The following is a 17,532-nucleotide window of genomic DNA, read 5'->3' as shown; positions in this document are numbered from 1 at the left end:
GATTAACTTAATGAAAATATATTTTTTACATATGAAAATATGTAAAAATACATCATCTGCTTTTTGCAGATGATGTGGTCCTGATGGCTTCATCTGGCCAGGATCTTCAGCTCTCGCTGGATCGATTCGCAGCTGAGTGTGAAGCGACTGGGATGAGAATCAGCACCTCCAAGTCTGAGTCCATGGTTCTTGCCCGGAAAAGGGTGGAGTGCCATCTCCGGGTTGCGGAGGATACCCTGCCCCAAATGGAGGAGTTCAAGTACCTCGGAGTCTTGTTCACCAGTGTGGGAAGAGTGGATCGTGAGATCGACAGCCGGATCGGTGCGGCGTCTTCAGTATTGATCCGTTGTGGTGAAGAAGGAGCTGAGCCGGAAGGCAAAGCTCTCAATTTACCGGTCGATCTACGCTCCCATCCTCACCTATGGTCATGAGCTTTGGGTTGTGACCGAAAGGACAAGATCACGGGTACTAGCGGCCGAAATGAGTTTCCTCTGCCGGGTGGCAGGGCTCTCCCTTAGAGATAGGGTGAGAAGCTCTGTCATCCGAGGGGAGCTCAAAGTAAAGCCGCTTCCTCCACATCGAGAGGAGCCAGATGAGGTGGTTCGGGCATCTGGTCAGGATGCCACCCGATCGCCTCCCTAGGGAGGTGTTTAGGTAGGAGGCCACGGGGAAGACCCAGGACACGTTGGGAAGACTATGTCTCCCGGCTGGCCTGGGAACGCCTCGGGAACCCCCGGGAAGAGCTGGACGAAGTGGCTGGGGAGAGGGAAGTCTGGGCTTCCCTGCTTAGGCTGCTGCCCCCGCGACCCGGCCTCGGATAAGCGGAAGAAGATGGATATAAAAATATACAAACAATTATTTATATTTAATTGTATTTGGATTTAATTTTTATTTGGATTCACTTTTCGGGTTCATAATTCTTATATGTAGTCGTTCAAACTTACACACACCAAGTACTCACATTTTTACAAAGTATTCATTTTTATTGTTGTTTTATTTATATTTTTTTATAACCGTTAATACATTTCATTCCAATTTAATATTTGTGTATTTTTTCTATATTGTTAAAATGTTAGACATTTTTAGGTAGGGAAAAATCCAAACTGATGTCACTGCCAAAGCATGGAAATATGGGACTGCCTTATGGAATGTTTACAATGAAAACAAAAAAAATGTAATACAATATTTCAAAATAATTCCCACCGATCGACTAATATATGTGTAAAAAGCAGAAAACAAGTACAACAAATGTAAGAATAAGCTAACGAACATACTACGAACATGTAGAAAAGAATGTTACAGTCAATTATTTGACAAGAGCAAAAACAACATGAGAACAACATGGGGCATACTAAATAGTATCATTAAAAATGGTGCTAAAAAGACCACCACAGTACTTTCTAGACAGAAATATACAAAATTACAACATGGACGAAGTAGCTGAACGCTTGTAAATATTGGAATCAATCTTGAACAAAGGATTCCAGATGTAGATGATGGATCAGTTAAGATTTGAATGAAAGCATAGACAGCAATCTCAACTCAATATTTTAACTAACTATTCTAACTAACTAACTAATTTACTCTGATCCACATCTTATCCTATAACCCACACTACTGATTGTTCCTTACCAAAACGAACAATAACGAGACAGTCTTTTAAACGGTTATTTGATAGGAACATCTCCTAAAGATCCGTCTCTCTCTCTCTGTGTGGTATATAGTTACTAGTTTTCCCGAGGGGATTTAAATTCATAAAGACATTTTTCAAGTAATGTATATATGTATTTTTATTTCTGACAATACTTACTTTTTGGTCAATTTGTGCACAAAAAGAGACAAACATACAATGAACCAAGATCAGACCCCTGTGGTACTCCACTGAATACCATAACTTGCTGACATTTAGTGTTGTGACAAACGTCAGTCCGTGCCAACCTTGAAAAGAGACGTTTCTGCTGTTTGCCGATGAGGCCGACAGCACAAGGTTCATTGTCACTCTCAGTAAGTCAGTCAGCTTTAATGCAGGGAGGCACGGTACTAGTGATATTAAACATGGCAGCCGAGTGTGCTCAGCATCTCTCTCCCGAAATAATTTATTGGGAGTCGGGCGTTACCTTGGATGTGAGAACAGTGGGAGACAGATAAACGCTCACCTACTTTGTCAGGAAGCACAAGTTGGCCACAAGCGGTGTATTTTTTCATGTTGGACACCGAGACATGGACAAAAACATCAAGACATGCAAATTCATAAAGTATTATCAAATTGCTAAATAATGTTAATAAGTGTTTGCAAATTAATTAAAAAGATATACTAATCTTGTCAAATACTAATATATCGATAAATATAATTTAATAAATGCATACATATGCAAGGGACAAGTGGACGCTGAAAGGCCCAAAAAAAAAACCAGAAAAAAAGGAGGTATGTTATTTTTTAGATAATAATTCAACCTTGGTGTCTTTAGTGTAAATCGGTTTCCTTGTATTTAGGCAAAAGTGTGTGCCTGAATGAGACCGAGTATCTTCCATCCTATCTTAATTAAGCTGACACTTTAAATGTGCTGCTGCTTTTTGGGGCATGGTTGCCGCACGTGAGCACATCAACAAGGGACCATTTCCCTCCCGTCTAATTGGGAAGCAAGAATAAAGGGGCTTAGGGATGCAGCCAATGGGAAAAAGTGGGCCAAAGCATTTGATGGGCATGGATTATGTCTGCAATGATGTTTGATAGAAAATCCCAATTCCAGAAAAGTGGGACATTAACATGTTTGAACTAAGAATTATGACAAAGGGACGCACAAAAGGGAGATAATTAACAATGTAATGCTTATTACAGGTGTAAAAAAAAGTTTAGAATTATGTCAGGGACTCTATTGGATGCAAGTAATGACTCTGCCAGAAAAGGAAACTTCTGTTAGAGTTAGAACTTGTAAGATTGGCAAAAACTTCATGCAAACAAACAAGCGCACTAAGCTTTTTAATGGCTTTAAGAGAGCCTGGATGTTCCCATGCTGTCAAGCGGTCGCTGCTACAGCAGATGGTGTAACAGGTTTAAAAAAAAAAAAATCAAAGATGAGCTGTTGCATAATTGTGTGGACAACACATCAGCAAACTGGGTGGATTAAATTGTGCTGTTTGACCAGAGCAGGGGTCAGCCACCCGCGGCTCTTCAGCGCCACCCGAGTGGCTCCCAGCTGGAGCTTTTTAAAAAAGGTATGAAAATGGAAAAAGATGGGGAAAAACATATTTTTTGTTTTAATATAGTTTCTGTAGGACAAACATGACACAAACCTTCCTAATTGTTAGAAAGCCCACTGTTTAATATGTTTGTGTTCATGCTTCACTGATGAAAGTCCTTGCCGAGCGCTGTTTTGGCCTACTATTTGCGGCCGTCCATGAACGCACCGTAGTTGTGTGGCCTGTGACGCAGATGTTTGTTTACATCAGGTGTGCCGGTCAATTGGTAAGGGTGTGTCACTTGATCGCGAGGCATTAAAAAAAGTAGACTTAAAAATTACTGATCATCAACTTTCACTACGATGTCACTTTCGTTACTTGGTTGACATTCACGGCACTCGAAGATCTGGCATGACGACGTTTGGCTGCTGCGAGTTTAGTATGAATTAAAAACACGACCGTCAGGAACGCGATAAACATTTTTTTTTTTCAAGAGACTCTCTCTACCTGTGTAAAGTTGGCCCCTGCCCCCCGCAAAACTCTGTTGAAATAGTCTCATTAGTTTGTGCCAAGTTTGTGCTGGTTTGTGCATTTGAAATGGTCGTTTGTGCTGCTTTAGTTTCCGAGTTATTAAAGATTATCTTATAGGTCAATAAAAGTCACCCAGTCCCCCCGTTCTCCAAATGAAGTCCAAATTAAGCCAAAATAGTTTCATTCGTTTGTGCTGCAAAAATGTTTTGTCTTGCTATTATAGTTTATAAGTTATTAACGTTTTATGTAATTAAGTTGTTGTTACATGTAAACAGTTCTGAACTATGTCAAAACTTCCCCAATTGTGTGTGCTGGTTTGTGCAGTTGAAATGGTTGTTTGTGCTGCTCATGTTTTTTGAGTTATTAAATATTTTTTTATAGGTCAAACCAAGGTAACCAGCCCCCCACTTCCTCCAAATGAAACCAGGATAGTCCCATTCGTTTGTGCTGCGTTTGTGCAGCAAAAATTATTGATTGGGGGTGCTTTCGTTTTCGAGATATTAACGTCTAAAAGTTCCGGAAGTGACATCATCGTGAACCTGACCCCTTGGGGTTATTCAAACTTGGCCAAAATAATCTCAAATTAAGCCAAAATAGTCTCATTTGTTTGTGCTACGTTTGTGAAGTTGAAATGATTGATTGTGCTGCTACAGTTTATGAAATTTTAACTATTTAGGAAGTGACGTCATCGACGAACCAGGATTATCCATTTTCGAACAAAACTAATTTGTTGTGTAAATAATGACACAACGGTCTCAATTGTTTGTGGTATGTTTGTGCACTCGAAATCATCAATTTTGCTGCTTTACTTTATGAATTATTAACATTGACAATTTAGGATGTGACGTCACGAGCGCGCCAGAATTCTAGGTTTTCGACCAAAACAGTTTTATTTGTGGTCCAAACAATAACAAAACAGTCCCATTTGTTTGTGCCATATTTTTGTTGCTGTGTGCCATTGAAACTATCGATTATGTTGCTATAATTTATGAGTTATTACGTTTCAAATAAGCATCATGAATTACGCTTCACTGCCTGTAGGGGTCGGTAGACAGACTGGTACACCTCTGGAATTGAAAGTTGTAACGCAGCTTTTGCAAGTTTTACTTTTCCAGCTCTGTAAATACGACCCTCAAAATAACACCTTTGGCCAATGTAAGCATGTTTAAACACTTAAATTGTATACAAAGCTGAATGCACACTGGTAATGCAGAAATGCAAGGTAATTCGTCTCAACTTAACTCCATCCCATCCATTTTCTACCGCTTGTCCCTTTTGGGATCGCGGGGGGTGCTGGAGCCTATCTCAGCTGCATTCGGGCGGAGGGCGGGGTACACCCCGGACAAGTCGCCACCTCATCACAGGGCCAACACAGATAGACAGACAACATTCACACTCACATTCACACACCACGGCCAATTTAGTGTTGCCAATCAACCTATCCCCAGGTGCATGGTTTTGGAGGTGGGAGGAAGCCGGAGTACCCATAGGGAACCCACGCGGTCACGGGGAGAACATGCAAACTCCACACAGAAAGATTGAACTCAGGACTACTCAGGACGTTCGTACTGTGAGGCACATATGCACTAACCCCTGTGCCACCATACAAATTAACTCAACAGACCTAAATACAAGTTAATTTGCAAAGAAATTAAAATGGGTTATGCATGTAATGTAGTATGTAAGTGTTTTCCAACTTGCATTGCATTTGCATTTACTGTAAGGTTTGCAGATACCTATATCACTTTTCTAATGATTTGATCAAGGCCCCATGTTGGGTCGTAAAATATATTGCAGAAATAAAGTAATTAATGCTAATTGTATGTACCGTATTTTTCCGACTATAAGGCGCACTTATAATCCTTTCAATCTCTCAAAACTCGACAGTGCACCTTGTAACCCTTTGCGCCTAATATACGGAATAATTTTGGTTGTGCTTACCAATCTCGAAGCTATTTTATTTGGTACATGATGTAATGATGAGTGTGACCAGTAGATGGCAGTCACACATAAGAGATTCGTGTAGACTGCGATATGACTCAAGTAAACAACACCAAAATGTTATATGTTCCATTGAAAATGTCAGAGTTTGTTGGTGACGAACCCCAAGATGCAGAGAAAGCGGAAGGCATTGTGCGGGAAAACATGATTTAATGTCCAAAAGTAAAAATAAAGAAAACAAACCAGGAACTAGGAGGACAAACTGGAAACAGGGATCCAGCAAACAGGGACTAGGAACAAAAAGACAGTAAGTTACAAACAGCTACAGAATATAGCTTACCGCTACTGCATACAGCTACACTGACATCGACACGACAGGTAGGAACGACAAGTATTCATGACAGGTAGTAGTGACAATGACAATGACAATAATCCAGCACTGACTGGAGGGGAAGGCAGGTTTAAATAGCAGCTGGCTGATTGACACAAGGTGTGGCCAGGTGCCAATCAGCCGCAGCTGAAGGGAAGCAGCACTCAGGGAGACAATGAGGAAATAACCAAAATAAGAGCGTTGACAGGAAATGACAGAGGAAAAACTCAAACTTGACCAAACTGTCAGGGACAAGCCTGACAGAAAATATAGAACATTACACAAGGCACTCAAAAATCTATCAAAATGTTTTAGTATGACTTTGGTAAGCTATGAAGCCGCACCGCTTGATGGATTGTACTGTGCTTCAACATACAAGTATTATTATGATGTGTGTACATGGTTAAACATATTATCTGGTGTTTTGTTTCGCAATGTTATGCAAAAGCAACTTTTCTTACCTTCTGGTACCTGCTGATCTGTTTTTGGGATCTGCATCATTCCTGAAAATTTGCACGCATCCGCCTTTGTAGACCGTAGTCCAGTGGTCCCCAACCACCGATTGGTACCGGGCCGCACAAGAAAGAAAAAAAAAGAAAAAATTTTTTTTTTTTAATAAATCAACATAAAAACACAATATATACACTATATATCAATGTATATCAATACAGTCTGCAGGGATGCAGTCCATAAGCACACATGATTGTATTTCTTTATAACCCCCCCACCTTATAATCCGGTGCGCCCTATGGTCTGGAAAATACGGTATTTCTTCTTAAAACGAGATCAGCAGGAGACAGGGTTTTCATCTTTTCAGTTCTCTGCACATCAAAAGAGGCCATACTCCAAAATGGCAACATAACCACTCCAAATTCCACTATACGGACAGTGCTTAGTGAGCAGTTGGAATAGTGCATTGCTGCGAACGCCCTGTATACTTTTCTTAAATTAAACAGACACAACATTTTGTCAGCAATAGGCTTTAGTCATCACACAAATGATCCTGCAACTACTGATGACACGGATTCTTCAGCTTCACCTTCTGACGGACCAAATCATCAAGCCTTTCATCTTGATGTTCCTTTTGAAAATGGGTCCGATTCATTTCAGAAAAGGTTGAATACAAAGATGAAGTGAATTAATGAACTCATTATGTTCTACATATGGTGAATGTTTATAGTCAACTTGGAGAATTGCGAACCACCAGGTTTAAGTAAATAGTCTTTGAGCCCATAATACAATAAGAAGCCTTATTTGGATATCTGCATGTGGACAATGTGACACAAGAAGAAGCAATAAAACCAGGCTTCGGAATGCAAAAATTATAGCTCTATCATGGAGGAGAGTTTCTATGTTTATCTTAACGGTAACCTACAAGTTATGGTAATACATCTTGTCTTCTCAGTCACTTACACACGAACATCTCCTTACATGGTCAGGTTGTACTCTCCTGAATTAACACACACCCAGACAGAGAAAGAAGGAATATAAGACAGTGGTTTGGCTCCTCCAAGTTAGGAGTGCCTCATTTTTTTGGACTTGACCTCCTCCAGGTACTGCAGTCCTGTATAATGATGCTCGCTTGTAATAAACCAACTTTTTGATCAGCAAAATGTCCCGACGTCTCTTTTGATGCAGCCGCACTGACGTATCGCCCTTCTGCCCGGGAGGAAGTGACAAGACCAGAAATACAGTAACAGTACTAAGCAAAAAAGGGAATATACAATTTTGAAGCCTGGCACCTGGACTCATGTTATTAATGAGCACAACTGCAAGGCAGTGAAGAGTTTCTGTACATTTGTTTTTAAAAGAGCCAAGGTCTTGAAATGACATTAACATGAATGTGTCACGGTCATGTCCATTTAACATGTGACAGATAGCCTGAAACTAACAGCCCAATGGCGTTTAAATGCTGCACACTGGCTGTTCAAAGCGTTTTTGTCTGGAGACTTGCGTGTGCAGGTATCCACAGAACTGTGCGAGGGCAGGATGCAACCAATGTCTGGAGGGCATCCAGGCACACACGCTTATAGACTTTGGAGATCCAGAGCCAACTCATCTGCCCAATTTTGCCACCCTGCACAAAGCCAAACAAGAAAGGAATGACTTGGAATTAGGTGACAAAAATCGTATTTATTCCTTGCAGCTGTTAAAATACGATTCACCTCACAGTGGTAGCATCAGAGACATTGGATGGACACATTTTTCTGTCACTACTGGAGTCAAACAAAAATGCATGTGTACAAGACCTTTGTTGTATATTTGTTGGTCGTGTGATGGGTGATGAGCCAAGAAGACGGCAACGAGGAATCGTAGAACAAAAAGCTTTTCTTTTTTTTTCAGCGAGCCACAGACTGGAGATGCAGTTTTCAGGAGAAAAGATTTGGGCCTAAATTACTCTTCTGCTGTCTTCTTGGACAACTGTCCTTAAATACCTTTTACACGAAGACAGTTACTCTTTGTTGTTCTAGCCTTGGGGTTGGTCAGTCAACCTATTTCCTGTGATCGGTTTGAGTCTAGTGACCTCCGACTCCTATCATCTACTCCTACTTGTGAGGGCTTCCTACCAGATGTTGCCATTGTCTTTACACTTCATCCTAAAATCCAAACCTGCATTCCTGTAAGATTCCAATTTCCTGGAGTCAAGACCCACCACTCTTTAGAGAGCTTGTGCTGGCCATGTGCACTTTTGAAGCTATCTAAGGGCATATTTCCTTAGTAGAATAATCCTCTAAAGGATTCTGTGACCGAATACAAACACATGCTAGTTCACGATCATATAAGAAAATGGTACACGGTATAATTCACGTCACTTTCATAAAGAAAACTCACCAGACAGTATGTTTTGATGCAAGTGGATCAGTTGTAGGAAAACTGACAAATGGGTCATATTGTCCTGTATCAGGGTGTTCTGACAGCACATCAGTCTCCCAGTGGGGCATCGCACATTGGCTGACCGAATGGATTCGTGCAGGTGCACCTGCCCCAAAAGAAGTGGTGAGTGATTTTTCTCTGGCCATTGTCGGAGCTCTTGTGAAGTTTTTTTCTCCTTACCCTGACCTGAAAAGTGAATGCTTTAACATTTCACTTAACAAACAATTACCACCTTGTTTTGTCAGGGTTGATGTTGCACACTACATCAAGATGATATGCAACTGGGACTGCCTGAAGAAAAACCCCCACATAGGATTAAAGCTGTTTTTTTATAAGGTCTTTAGCACAGCTTCTTAAATCACAGCATGCAAAATAATTATTATGCGCTATCACTATTGAAGCCTAAGGTAATGATAGTTCTGGAGTCCCTTTCTCATCAGAAAGATGCAAGAAATATCTGAGAGCACAAATTGCACAAGAATGTGTCACCATTCCAGATGACAAGGGTAAAGAACAGGAACAAGTCGATTTATCTGCTCAGATCCAAACTTGAGGTCCGACAGTGGGTAACTGAAATATGTGAGGAGTGCAGGTCACATGCCATGGCTGATGCGGATCGCGATAACATCCACTTTCTTGCAAGTTACTTACCACTCTGGACAGGAATAATGGCGCCACTATTTCACAGGACCAGCGTTACTGCAAGTTCAGCCGTAGTTGAAGTTAAAAAATATATAACAGGGTGTTTTCAAACATGAAAACTTACTTATAGGGGGGATCGTTTTATTGCTTGCCATCTTTCCTTCAATGAAGGCCACATGCAGATTTGTTCTGCAAAAAAAAAAATGACGATGTAGCTGAGGTGAATTATGTTATTTTCGTCCCACGGCATTCATCCAATCAAATTGCAGAACAACCAACGAAGAAGAGCTCTCAAACAACACGCTAGTGAGGAAAAATGACGGCAAAGATAGTTTCGTTCGGGTATTAAAACTACGACTTGGTCAACAAAAAACGAATTGCAACAACTTCCAACTTTGTTCGACATTTGAAGTTGCAAACATAACGGTAAGTTTTGAATGTAAGCTAACGTTTATTGGCTAAGAAACTTAACTTTTATTTGCTGTGTAGTTAAATCAGTGAGGCTGTAAACTCACTGCTAACGTTATAACCATACACATCTTATAAGTAGACGCAGCATCAACCGCTACTGCCTACTGGCGCAGACGAGACGCGGGGTCGCCATCTTGGAGTGGTGATCCGCTCCACTCAGTGCAATTCATTTGGCAGGAGCAATGAACTGTCAGCGCATTTAATTTATTTTACCTCACTGAATACCACTGATTTTCACACGCTTTTTGTCATACGTGTAGCTATGATAACGGACACATTTCTTGGCGTGTTTTATTATTCATAGTTTGCTTAACAGTAATAGAATATTCTTATATGCTATAAGTGACCAGACGTCCGAGATCAAAACTGGGAATATAATCCCAGAGAAGGGGGAAAAAACGGTCAGGTATTTTTAAATTCAAGAAACAATATGATTAGGTTATATAAATATGCGTATATTCTACATAAACAATGTATGAATATGTGGGACACAAGTATGGGGATTTTATTTTTTATGTTTCATTGCCATGCATGTTTTAGAGTGTTTTTATTGTTGTGGATTTTAGTTGCATGTTTTTATTGCTGTGGATTTTAATTGCATGTTTTTACATTTAAGAATTTGATTGTATTTTTAATTGCATGTTTTTACTCCTTGTGGACTTTGCTGGCATTTTAAGACTTGCCCCTTTAGCTTGTTGCCCCTGACAACCAAAGTGCCCAATCAAACTGCACCTGAGATCAGACGCACCTGTGGAGCATTAGAACTGCACACATTTAAAACGAAGAGCGACCGCGGGAAGCGCGACGGAGGGAAGCGGAAGCGACCGGGTGGACGCCCGCAGGCTGGGAAGGAATCCAGGACTACACAGCAGACCCCGCAAGCTACCGGAGTGAACCCCAAGAAGCCCACAAGACGCAGGGGCAGAGGAAACTCTGTCTCCGAAGTAAGCGTCGTGGATTGTGGATATGTGGGCTTGCGGGCTCGTGCGTTGTACGCTGGCTGTGTGATCCTGTGAGCAGGAGCAATCGGGACCCAGAGACCTGCGGTGACTCCCGGGAGCGACCAAGAGGCGGAGCGAGACGGGACGTGTACGGCCACGTAGGTCCCGCGAGTGACCGGCGACTGGCGAGGAGAGTGGGCGTACCCAATACTTCGACGCGGAACTACAGCAAGGGCAGGGGAAACCCTGCGTGTAAGTGTGGCGTCAGCCCGGAGAGCGTCTCCATAGTTTTAGAAGATTTTATCCCCGTGGCCTGCGTCCGTTTTAATTCTGTGTGCAGGAGGACGCCGTGGAAGTGGGTGGAGCCAGGACGCTGACTCACTAAGCCTGTCGTGGCTGTACCCTCACCATAATATTGGTTACCAATTTGGTATTTTTAGTGTTATTAACTTGACTGCTTGTTTTTTTAATTTGTATTGTAATAAATTGTAAATCAGCATCATTATCTTTACTTATTTTGGGACGGTTGCTCTCACTACATAGGGTTCTTAATATTTATATTAGTTTTTATCAAAATGTTATTAGATTTTAAATTTCCACCACTCGGGTCCATCACAAATACATTAGATATCTATATATCTTAGGGACCTATAGACTGTATCTCTGTTGCTGCAGCAGCAGAGAGTTTATTCTGTCTTGACACTTTGTATTCCATCCATCCATCCATCCATTTTCTACCGCTTATTCCCTTTGGGGTCGCGGGGGGCGCTGGAGCCTATCTCAGCTACAATCGGGCGGAAGGCGGTGTACACCCTGGACAAGTCGCCACCTCATCGCAGGGCACACTTTGTATTGATATTTTGTATTACATTCTTCCCTTAAATGATCATGTTTACAGTGATTGTTTTATATGTATTTTTTGTGTATGTCGCTTTGGATAAAAGCGTCTGCCAAATACTTTAACATAAACACCTGAAAGTCTTTATACCAGCTAAAACACCAATCTGTTTCACTGGATTCAGAATAAAACTAAATTCTGTTTTACCCAACAATGTTAGTATTTGAATATTGTTACTTGAAGACTTATTCCTGGTTACAATTATACTGTTAAAGTATTGTCTTATACTTTGCCTAAAATGAGAATGCATCATAATCAGTGGCGGCTGGTGAAGTTAATTTTTAGGTGGGGCTGAAAGTTTGTAAACCAAACCCCTGTAGGGGCGTCATCCTCCCCCTAGAAGATTTCTTTGTGATTTTCACATACAAATATTGAAGATATTTTTTCCTTCTCAACTCTGTGGTAATATTATTTTCACAAAATACAACCAATGGTACGTTAATGTTAAATCTTACTTTTGAAAAGTAATACCCCGATTCCTATTTTCAACTGTCCGCTCATTTGAACAGGAAAACGCTGAACACCAGCATCTTTGTTTTCTACCTGACAACTGTCAGTTTAGGCTGCTCGCCGGCTCCTCATCACCACTTCAAGATGGCGGCCAAATTGCTCACGTCACAGCAGCCAATGCTGCATCTACTTATAAGATGTCTATGGTTATAACTTCATTGCAAACACGCAATCTGTTGTGTCCACTGCAGTTCGCTACCTTATTCATACTTTTTGTCAAGTGATTTTTTTTTTAAAGCAGGGTTGCATGAGGTACCTACACATAACATTATGTTAGTCAATGTATCACACACGTAACGTTAGACGGCGGTCAGCAGCACCGCATATTTTAGCCACCTACAAAAAAACAAACATGGTCAAAGGTCAGTTAAAATGTATACTACCGGTATATTAAGAATATGTGTACATATTGCATAGGGCCCTGACATCTAAAACGTACAACTCTGTTCATTATGTTCATGTATTTGTTTTTTTATGTGTACGCACACATAAACACACACACAGTATGAGATAAGGTAAGAACAGGATAGAAACAATGATAGTTACAATGCAATATGCCATGGAAATACAATGATAGTTACAATGCAATATGCCATGGAAATACAATGTTAACACTTTTGTGCAAATAAGTACAGTTGCACTTGTTTTTTCAAATGTGTTTATTCTGTAAAGGAATGAGTTAAATGTTTAAAATGACTGGTTAATAGTGCTATTAAGTGCAACATCAGCACTATTTTTTTCCCTGCAATTTCAAATGCACTTGTTTTATTTAATAAATACAGCGTTTTAAAAGCATACACAATCTGTGTAAATATATTAGTCTGTGGTTAAAAGGACTAAAAAACTCAAAATGCAGGACTTTGGACTTGACTCGGGACTTGCCTGTCTTGACTCGGGACTTGGCTCGAGACTTGAGGGCAAAGACTTGAGACTTACTAGTGACTTGCAAAACAATGACTTGGTCCCACCTTTGGTACAATACAATCAGCAAGATAGGATGGAGCTAGACCGTGTAGTATTTTATACGTAAGTATTAAAACCTTAAAGTCACATCTTAAGTGCACAGGAAGCCAGTGCAGGTGAGCCAGTATAGGCGTAATATGATCAAACTTTCTTGTTCTTGTCAAAAGTCTAGTAGGCATTTTGTACCAACTGTAATCTTTTAATGCGAGACATAGGGAGACCCGGAAAAAATACGTTAGAGTAATCGAGACGAGACATAACGAACGCATGAATAATGATCTCAGCGCCGCTAGTGGACAAAATGGAACAAATTTTAGTGATATTACGGAGATGAAAGAAGGCCGTTTTAGTCACACTCTTAATGTGTGACTCAAACGAGAGAGTTGGGTCGAAGATAATACCCAGATTCTTTACCGAGTCGCCTTGTATAATTGTTTTGTTGTCAAATGTTAAGGTGGTATAATTAAATAGGTGTCGGTGTCTAGCAGGACCGTTATTAGCATTTCCGTTTTCTTAGCGTTGAGTTGCAAAAAGTTAACGGACATCCATTGTTTAATTTTATTAAGACACGCCTCCAGCTGACTACAATCCGGCGTGTTGGTCAGCTTTAGGGGCATGTAGAGTTGTCATCAGCATAACAGTGTAAGCCAACACCGTATTTGCGTATGATGTCACCTAGCGGCAGCATGTAGATGCTGAAGAGTGCAGGGCCAAGAACCGAACCCTGGGGAACTCCACACTTTACCTTAACATACTCCGAGGTCACATTGTTATGGGAGACGCACTGCATCCTGTCAGTAAGATAGGAGTTAAACCAAGACAAGGCTAAGTCTGACATACCAGTATGTGTTTTGATACGCTCTAATAGTCAGTGGCCTAGTGGTTAGAGTGTCCGCCCTGAGATCGGTAGGTTGTGAGTTCAAACCCCGGCCGAGTCATACCAAAGACCATAAAAATGTGACCCATTACGTCCCTGCTTGGCACTCAGCATCAAGGGTTGGAATTGGGGGTTGATTCACCAAAAATGATTCCCGGGCACGGCCACTGCTGCTGCTCACTGCTCCCCTCACCTTCCAGGGGGTGTAAAAGGGTGATGGGTCAAATGCAGAGAATAATTTTGCCACACCTAGTGTGTGTGTGTGACAATCATTGGTACTTTAACTTTAACTTTAATAAAATATTATGATCGACGGTATCGTCGATCATAATATTGGTATGGTCTCCCAAGGCAAACTGGTCCTAGGTGAGGGATCAGACAAAGAGCAGCTCGAAGATCTCTATGAGGAACACTGACAAGGAACCCAGATTTCCCTCGCCCGGACGCGGGTCACCGGGGCCCCCCTCTGGAGCCAGGCCCGGAGGTGGGGCACGATGGCGAGCGCCTGGTGGCCGGGCCTGCCCCCATGGGGCCCGGCCGGGCACAGCCCGAAGAGGCAACGTGGGTCCCCCCTCCAATGGGCTCACCACCCATAGCAGGGGTCATAGAGGTCGGGTGCGATGTGAGCTGGGCGGCAGCCGAAGGCAGGGCACTTGGCGGTCCGATCCTCGGCTACAGAAGCTAGCTCTTGGGACGTGGAACGTCACCTCGCTGGGGGGGAAGGAGCCTGAGCTAGTGCGCGAGGTGGAGAAGTTCCGGCTAGATATAGTCGGACTCACTTCGACGCACAGCAAGGGCTCTGGAACCAGTTCTCTCGAGAGGGGCTGGACTCTCTTCCACTCTGGCGTTGCCGGCAGTGAGAGGCGACGGGCTGGGGTGGCAATTCTTGTTTCCCCCCGGCTCAGAGCCTGCACATTGGAGTTCAACCCGGTGGACGAGAGGGTAGCTTCCCTCCGCCTTCGGGTGGGGGAACGGGTCCTGACTGTGGTTTGCGCTTATGCGCCAAACCGCAGCTCAGAGTACCCACCCTTTTTGGATTCACTCGAGGGAGTACTTGAGAGTGCGCCCCCGGGTGATTCCCTTGTTCTACTGGGAGACTTCAATGCTCATGTTGGCAGCGACAGTGAAACCTGGAGAGGCGTGATTGGGAAGAATGGCCGCCCGGATCTGAATCCGAGTGGTGTTTTGTTATTGGACTTTTGTGCTCGTCACAGATTGTCAATAACAAACACCATGTTCAAACATAAGGGTGTCCATATGTGCACTTGGCACCAGGACACCCTAGGCCGCAGTTCCATGATCGACTTTGTAGTTGTGTCATCGGATTTGCGGCCTCATGTTTTGGACACTCGGGTGAAGAGAGGGGCGGAGCTTTCTACCGATCACCACCTGGTGGTGAGTTGGCTGCGATGGTGGGGGAGGATGCCGGAAAGACCTGGCAGGCCCAAACGCATTGTGAGGGTTTGCAGGGAACGTCTGGCAGAGTCTCCTGTCAGAGAGAGTTTCAATTCCCACCTCCGGAAGAACTTTGAACATGTCACGAGGGAGGTGCTGGACATTGAGTCCGAATGGACCATGTTCCGCGCCTCTATTGTCGAGGCGGCTGATTGGAGCTGTGGCCGCAAGGTAGTTGGTGCTTGTCGTGGCGGTAATTCTAGAACCCGTTGGTGGACACCGGCGGTGAGGGATGCCGTCAAGCTGAAGAAGGAGTCCTATTGGGTTCTTTTGGCTCATAGGACTCCTGAGGCAGCGGACAAGTACCGACAGGCCAAGCGGTGTGCGGCTTCAGCGGTCGCAGAGGCAAAAACTCGGACATGGGAGGAGTTCGGTGAGGCCATGGAAAACGACTTCCGGACGGCTTCGAAGCAATTCTGGTCCACCATCCGCCGCCTCAGGAAGGGGAAGCAGTGCACTATCAACACCGTGTATGGTGAGGATGGTGTTCTGCTGACCTCGACTGCGGATGTTGTGGATCGGTGGAGGAAATACTTTGAAGACCTCCTCAATCCCACCAACACGTCTTCCTATGAGGAAGCAGTGCCTGTGGAGTCTGTGATGGGCTCTCCTATTTCTGGGGCTGAGGTTGCTGAGGTAGTTAAAAAGCTCCTCGGTGGCAAGGCCCCGGGGGTAGATGAGAGCCGCCCGGAGTTCCTTAAGGCTCTGGATGCTGTGGGGCTGTCTTGGTTGACAAGACTCTGCAGCATCGCGTGGACATCGGGGGCGGTACCTCTGGATTGGCAGACCGGGGTGGTGGTTCCTCTCTTTAAGAAGGGGAACCGGAGGGTGTGTTCTAACTATCGTGGGATCACACTCCTCAGCCTTCCCGGTAAGGTCTATTCAGGTGTACTGGAGAGGAGGCTACGCCGGATAGTCGAACCTCGGATTCAGGAGGAACAGTGTGGTTTTCGTCCTGGTCGTGGAACTGTGGACCAGCTCTATACTCTCGGCAGGGTCCTTGAGGGTGCATGGGAGTTTGCCCAACCAGTCTACATGTGTTTTGTGGACTTGGAGAAGGCATTCGACCGTGTCCCTCGGGAAGTCCTGTGGGGAGTGCTCAGAGAGTACGGGGTATCGGACTGTCTGATTGTGGCAGTCCGCTCCCTGTATGATCAGTGCCAGAGCTTGGTCCGCATTGCCGGTAGTAAGTCGGACACGTTTCTAGTGAGGGTTGGACTCCGCCAAGGCTGCCCTTTGTCACCGATTCTGTTCATAACTTTTATGGACAGAATTTCTAGGCGCAGTCAAGGCGTTGAGGGGATCTGGTTTGGTGGCTGCAGGATTAGGTCTCTGCTTTTTGCAGATGATGTGGTCCTGATGGCTTCATCTGGCCAGGATCTTCAGCTCTCACTGGATCGGTTCGCAGCTGAGTGTGAAGCGACTGGGATGAGAATCAGCACCTCCAAGTCCGAGTCCATGGTTCTCGCCCGGAAAAGGGTGGAGTGCCATCTCCGGGTTGGGGAGGAGATCTTGCCCCAAGTGGAGGAGTTCAAGTACCTCAGAGTCTTGTTCACGAGTGGGGGAAGAGTGGATCGTGAGATCGACAGGCGGATCGGTGCGGCGTCTTCAGTAATGCGGACGCTGTATCGATCCGTTGTGGTGAAGAAGGAGCTGAGCCGGAAGGCAAAGCTCTCAATTTACCGGTCGATCTACGTTCCCATCCTCACCTATGGTCATGAGCTTTGGGTTATGACCGAAAGGACAAGATCACGGGTACAAGCGGCTGAAATGAGTTTCCTCCGCCGGGTGGCAGGGCTCTCCCTTAGAGATAGGGTGAGAAGCTCTGCCATCCGGGAGGAGCTCAAAGTAAAGCCGCTGCTCCTCCACATCGAGAGGA

At 43.7% G+C, this 17,532-nt stretch overlaps 1 protein-coding gene across 1 annotated transcript in view; it reads left to right on the top strand.

The window, feature by feature from the left end:
* Nucleotides 1–8,230, top strand: part of laptm4b (lysosomal protein transmembrane 4 beta) — a 39,041-nt gene extending 30,811 nt beyond the window's left edge. The window contains exon 8 of the mRNA XM_061931436.1: nucleotides 70–8,230. Coding sequence (XP_061787420.1) covers nucleotides 70–84 — 15 coding nt within the window. The 3' untranslated portion in view covers nucleotides 85–8,230. The remainder of the gene's footprint in view (nucleotides 1–69) is intronic.
* Nucleotides 8,231–17,532: the final 9,302 nt, after the last annotated feature.

Source organism: Nerophis lumbriciformis, linkage group LG37 (assembly GCF_033978685.3).
Source record: "Nerophis lumbriciformis linkage group LG37, RoL_Nlum_v2.1, whole genome shotgun sequence".
NCBI lineage: Eukaryota > Metazoa > Chordata > Actinopteri > Syngnathiformes > Syngnathidae > Nerophis > Nerophis lumbriciformis.
Note: the sequence above shows the minus strand (reverse complement) of the source record. Positions and strands in the feature narration are given on the sequence as shown.